Genomic DNA, 6,545 nt, shown 5'->3' on the forward strand with positions numbered 1-6,545 from the left:
ATGACGTGTCAGCACCTTAAAATAAACTCTATTTTTGTGCATCTTTGTCTCAACATTTCCTCTGGAGTCACTTTAATTGTGTTTCTATCACTTTTGATTCAATCCTATTTTTTTGTTATCTGTAGACAAATATGCACTAGAATAAATATAAATTGTTTAGTATTTGTATAAAGTTTATGTGCATTAACTGTGAATTGCACTTTTCTGTTTGTTTTTACTTTGCAGTGTTGTGCAAAATTTGATTAAAGACATCTGTAATAAAACTTTAGACCAATCATTGAGTTTAAATGAAAACCACAGTTAAATAAATTTCAAATAAACATTAAAACTGAAAACATAAAATATATATTTTACCTTTTTAGCAAAAAAAAAAGTGATTTAAGTGTTAAAAATATTTACTTGTGTGTGGGTTGATTTGTAAACATGCTGTTTGAGGCATTCAGAGATTAAAAATGAACATAATGAAAAAGAAGTGAGTAAGTATTGTGGTCTTCTTCTAATTCTGGTGATATATTTTATTTTGGACATACAGAATATTTTAAAAGGATAGAAAAGGCAAAAAAAAGAAGAGAGAGAAAGTGAGAATTAGAATTAAATTCTCATTGCCCTACACCACATTTTTTACAGTGCCCCCAGTATTTGGTATAGTTCCTTTTCCATGGCTGCTGTGCGAGTTTTAAATTGTAGCGTGGGCCGAACAAGTGAACCCTGATCTGCTTAAGAAGAGCTTTTGAACAGGAAAAGGAATTTAATAAATTTAGTGGGAGAAGCTTTCTAAAGTCCTACATTTTGATTTCTAGCTCTTAAACATCGTGCTGTGGCTTAGTTCTTTCACATTTGTTGTTCAAAGTTTCTCAAACAGCAGCTCTGACTGACAGAAGATGTACCCCAACACAGTATTTAGGCCTCTTTTACTAAACAAAAGTCCTATAATGTTTAAAGAATACTAACAGATTTTTATTTTACTATGTGATCATCAAATTAATTTAAAATATTTGGTCAATGGTCACATATAGCCGATAAGGAAATGTAAACTATTTTTTCATATACATAAAGGAATGTTACTTTATTATCATTTATCATTTAAAACTGTCTATAACAACTAAATCTCTACATTTGCAGGTTTATGCTAAACTTAAAGCCATTTTTTGTTAGTGACAGAGGCAAAACTTGAATTATTGTCTAAACTCAAATTTTCCCTTTTCTTTTAAATCATATATATATATCTTCAAATATTGCAGAGTTTTAATAGGAAACCCTTAAAATGTCTATTCTAATTGATAGCAGGGGAAAAAACATTTGTTGTTGCAGTTTATCCTGTGATCCAAAGTGTAGTTTGAAAGTTGCTTCTGGGTTTGACACTTAAAAATTTTATTTCACACTCACGAGTCACAATATAACTAAATATTGTTTTTAGTTTTATCATTTTGATCTATTGGCAAATCTGCGATCTGGAAAATTTGGGAACCCATGATTTGATAGCTGATTAATAAAGTCAAGACATCTTGTGTTTCTTGTAACATATTTATGTGTAAACAATAAATATCCATTTACTGAATGCTGATCAACACACGCCAAGTAAATTGATGAACTTGCGTGTGGATGTCAGAGCTGCTTTAGGAAATACGTTTCTCCAGGAAGGGAAGAGTATGAGGTACGGAGGGAAAATCCGAGTATACCCTCTAGAATTTACTAGATTACGCCACTCCAGTAGATTACAGGAAATAATGGTAATTTTGGAGCCAAAAGTGGAATATCTACTTAAAAATCATTAAGGGGTTCAAGAATTTCTATTTTAAGTACTTCTAATGTCAGAGCTGCAAATAAACCTGAGTTATTTCTTCATCAAATGGCAGATTAAGTTCAGGAACTTAATGTAAACAGATTTGAAGTTGAAGCATCTTCTGCATCCTTGTTATTTCGTTTATCTTTAGTTTTGGTGAAATATTTGTGTAAACAGTCAACTATATCTCCTGAATTTAAATTAACTGAAGTTCCTTGTTTTAATCTTCAAGTAATCTCATTTTAACATTAAAATTTCAATTTTTCTAGTTTTTTTTAAGGCTTCTGAAAAACAACTTGAGTTACATCCTCCTCTTCTTGTAATCCGAATAAAAACCTTTTGTTGTTTTGCAAATGACTCTCAGGAAAGCTCTGTTGGATGGAAAGAATCTTGCGGTCCAGGAGTTTGACACCGCAGAATAATTCATTTGTTGAGGAAGCGAACAGAGGTTACAGCCCCGTCCACATTCGAGCCGGCGGTGGCGGGCCCCCGCTGGTCGGACAGGAGCGCTGCTGAATGATTCACGTGGTGAATATGTTCGTTTGTGTTGAAGTGCACCTAAACGTGAGCGAGGAGTCGGGTTTTTAGAGCAGGAACATGAAGATCCGGTTTCTGCACAAGGAGGAAGACGATACTTGGGACACTCACGCGACAAGTCCATTCTCGTGACCTGTAAAGGACAGCCATGTCATTGTGGAAAAACTCATTGCCCCCACCTGGAGGGTTTGGTTGCAGCGGTTGTGGGTTTGTTCTCCATCGGGGAGAAGTCGCACAAAGAAGCAACAAACTGCAAGTTCAGCTAAATAAAAATCATTTATTTGTATTTAATATTATAGTTTTCATTGTCATTCCATCTAGAGTCCACCATGCCGCCTGTCATCTGTTGAGGAGGGGAGGGGGGCTCAGACAGATGAAGGTTGGGGAGGGAGGGGTTCTGGTCTCGTACAGGCTCACTCCTGGTCATTCTTCATGCTGATGCATTTAAGAGGAAGATACAAAGAACGAGGGTCTTTAAAATCTGGGGGTGGGAAGGGGGGGTTAGACCAGCTTAGTAGGATGATTGATTGAAGGGAGGGGGAGGGGGGGGGCAGCTTCAAGCTCACTGGTCAAACTGTCGGACAGGAAACCAGGACGAGCCAACCACAGACGGACACAGAGGAGGAGGGGTTTGTGTGCGCCTGCTTGTGTTTGTGTGCTTGCACGGATGTGTGTGTCTGAGTTCCTTCGCGGGTCAGTTTCTGTCAGAACTGGGTCCAAAGCTGAGGTAATGTAGAGCTCCCACTCCTCTGAAAGAAGCAGAAAAACTGTCAGACGGGACACAAATGCATTTAATAGATTAGCTTCAAACTTAAACATTTTCTTGTGGCTTTTCTCTGATGATGGACATGTATAAAAAAAATTAGATTTAAACTGTTTTTCTGAGTATTTCTTTATTCAAATCATAGATGAAAACCGGATGTTTGAAAAGCTCAGGTTTATGACACAGTCTCAGGACAAAGTCTCCTTTCTCTGCTTCCATTCTAAATCATCCACTTGCAGACAAATACATCTATTAACGTCTTCATTTTCCTCATCTGAGCTACTATCTCACCATAAACCTTACGACTAAACAGCTCTGATATTGCTTGCCAATTTTTTTTTGGTTTGCTAAAATTAGTTTGAACTTGTGAGATGGTTGTCGCTAGTGGGAGAGAGTGTAAACAAAGGGCTGATGGGAAAACTAACTTCAGTCCCACCCACAACACAGATGAGCACGAAAAAATAGACTTGATTAGTCTTTGGTTAAAAGTACATAATCATAAATAAAAAAACACTGGGAATGATTTCACAACAAACAAAATACATAGTTGAGAAGGACTTTAATATGACACTCACTTCCAGTAAAAAGCAGGATTGTGCATATTGGAATATTTTATCTAGTCATTTTCTTCACATTATTGTAAAAGCTACAAACAGGGTTTCATAGTAAGTAGTCTAAAGGTTCCAGCTGATCCTCCTCTGGTTTGTCTCCTCGTGTGCACTGAAGCAAACATCCTCTAGAGGTCAGCATTGGACGAAAAAGGACAGATGGCAGATCATAGATTTTAAAGGAAACAAAATGAGAAAAGTTCATGCTAAATACATGACATTTTTAAGCCAGTGAGGGTGGAGGGAACGCATCCTTACTCTGTGTCAGCTGTTTAGTCTGCTTTAGTGATGGTTTTACTGGTACTGCACAAAACTTCCAGCTTGATTGTTCTGATTTTAGCATCAACAAAAAAAAAAAACTCCTATCTCCATTCAGGTTTCTTAAATGTATTTATAAATAATAAAAAAAAAAGACCTAACATTTGTTAGAGGAAACCCCATAAAGCTGTTCTACCACTGAGAATTTCTGTTTTTAAACGGAAGACAAAGTATTTTGGTCTAAATAATTTATGAAAATCAGACAAATGCAGAGCTGAGAAATGTTTAAGTATTTCTTTTATAGCTGTATTTTACACTGGTCTTAATACAGAAGCGTTTGATTAAATAACATGTTGTTTTATGTTTCATTTTATTGTGTGTGGAGGTTGGGGAGGTTTTGGGGCATTGTGTCTGTTTTAAAATGTATTTATTTTGTATGTGTGAGTTGGGGGGGTTAAGGTTTTTTGGTTTAGGTTTTTAAGTTGAAAAAATATTTAATTTTGTATAAGACTTTAGGTTATATTTGTATGTAAAATGCTTTAGAAAGTTGATTTAGTAAAAAGCCAACTAGTGGTTATCTGGTGAACTGTCTTGGCTGCTGTTTGAAAGGGTCTCTCATAAACTTTCCTTTTGTTGTTTTGGAGCCACTCAAAGTCGGGCTTGTTGTTACATTGCAAATAAAGTTCAAATTTCAACTTGTTAAAGCTTTGACTTTCCCATCTTTTAGCAAAAATAAAGGATTTCTTCCTTCTTTACCTTTCACCGCGCCGTGTTGTTGCCGCTGGAAACCATGTTGTTGTCAGAGTTGGACAGAGACTGCTCCTTCACCACAGGGTCTGTGGAGCAAATCAGAGTTCTGCAGGTTTTCCTACAAGCAAAGATCTGCATCAACGTGCCTCTGAAGGGTGGAGCGCTGCTCACAGAAGTAGGGGTGTTCCATGGCCTCGGTGGCCGTCAGTCTCTGTTGGTGGTCGTAGCGCAGCAGTTTGTCTAGCAGGTCCAGAGCTTCAGGGCTCACTAAGTGCTGGTTCTCCGTCTGAACAAACTGCTCCCAGCGCTTCCGGCTCTGCCTGCAGAAACGACAATCCGTGAGGCCTGCGGACGCCACGGCTAAAGGTCGCTGAGGAGACGGGAGCGGCGGGGACTTACTGTCCCAGCAGGTCTTTGAAGCGCGGGTCCAGTTCGATGTGGTATTTCCGCAGGTACCCGAACAGCTCGTCTGTGCCCAGAACTTTGGCGATTCGAACCAACTGGAAAGAAACAAAACAAAAGTGAGCATCAACAGGAAACGTCAAGCTGCATTCACACCCGCTCGGAAAGGAGTGTGTGTGAGCGTTACATACAAAATGCTGCACTTGAACGCACATTGAATGTTAAACCAGATGCCCTTTGACCAATCAGGGTCTTTTCAGAAGTACCAACTGTCTGAAAGTTGATCATGACGGAGAAATGACTAATTGTGGTTTGTGCCCAATCTGTGGTTTTATGTACATCTAAATAGAGCTGTGACAGAAAAAGCCTGGAACAAGATTCATGAAATTTTCACCGCTTTGACATATCACACTGGGAGTAAATGTGCTGGTACTGGGTCGTGGCAGTTCAGTATGAACACAATGTGTGTTCTTGAACGTGCATCACGTATCCGGTGTGTACATTAGAAGGCCTGGGCTGCTGCTGCATTCACAGATACCTGGTCGTAGTTGTCCTGGCCGTGGAAGAAAGGCTCCTTCTGAAAGATCATACTGGCCAGCATGCAGCCCAAACTCCACATGTCCAGACTGTAGTCGTACATCTGCAGCACAGCAGAGGGTAAGAACACACCACAACACCCGCCCCCTTTATAGCACCTTGATGTTCATGAACGCTTTGGAACATCTGAGGTGGAACAGCTATGTACACCAAACGCAGCACAGCATACAGCATCTCTGCTGCGATGAGCTGACTCTGTTTTAGGAATTACCTGATAATCCACCAGCAGTTCGGGGCCCTTGAAGTAGCGTGAGGCCACTCTGACGTTGTACTCCTGGGACGGGTGGTAAAACTCCGCCAGCCCCCAGTCTATGAGGCGCAGCTGCAAAAACACATTTCTGTCATTTAGCTTCTGTCACCTCAGCTCTTCATCTGTCATGTGTTCACCTGCTGCCCCCTGCAGGACGGAGTGAGTACTGACAGATTCCAGATCAATGCAGAAAATCCTAAAACTCATTTATTCAATTTATTTAACAGCATCCAAGTTATGAGAAACATAATTAAGAAAAGAAAAAAAAAATCACAGTTATGGGCTACGAAAAATAGCAGACATTTATCACAACTTTTTAAGCATTTTAAAACTATTTAAAGTCCAGCTCAATCTATATATATTATTTTTTAATTATAAAATTGTTCCCAGTGGTCTTTTAATAATGGTTCTGCGGTTTCTAGCTAAAATTAAAAATCTTGTCTCGATTTTAGGCATATTTTGTGCTGTAAAAATAATAAAACCTTCTACCACACTTTCAAATAAAACTAGAAAAGCAAAATTTAAGAGCATGCATCATAACATCAGTTACACATGCCAAACTGTTAAAGTGTTAGTAATGCCCTGGGACAAAGCTAA

The 6,545-nt window shown here is 38.7% G+C and overlaps 1 protein-coding gene across 2 annotated transcripts in view; it reads right to left on the bottom strand.

The window, feature by feature from the left end:
• Positions 1–2,577: 2,577 nt before the first annotated feature.
• csnk2a2b (casein kinase 2, alpha prime polypeptide b) overlaps positions 2,578–6,545 on the bottom strand; it is a 10,484-nt gene continuing 6,516 nt past the window's right edge. Inside the window, exons 7-12 of one of the 2 annotated variants that reach the window (XM_024282325.2) lie at positions 5,910–6,020; positions 5,640–5,741; positions 5,099–5,199; positions 4,871–5,019; positions 4,706–4,785; positions 2,578–3,069 (exon numbers count right to left, since the gene is read on the bottom strand). In XM_024282325.2, the coding sequence (XP_024138093.1) occupies positions 4,709–4,785; positions 4,871–5,019; positions 5,099–5,199; positions 5,640–5,741; positions 5,910–6,020 (540 nt within the window). In that variant the 3' untranslated portion in view covers positions 2,578–3,069; positions 4,706–4,708. Of the gene's footprint in view, positions 3,070–3,194; positions 3,820–4,705; positions 4,786–4,870; positions 5,020–5,098; positions 5,200–5,639; positions 5,742–5,909; positions 6,021–6,545 lie in introns of those variants that run through there. The other variant, XM_024282326.2, reaches the window with a different exon arrangement.

The sequence above is a fragment of the Oryzias melastigma genome, linkage group LG6 (assembly GCF_002922805.2).
Source record: "Oryzias melastigma strain HK-1 linkage group LG6, ASM292280v2, whole genome shotgun sequence".
In the NCBI taxonomy this organism is placed as follows: Eukaryota; Metazoa; Chordata; class Actinopteri; order Beloniformes; family Adrianichthyidae; genus Oryzias; species Oryzias melastigma.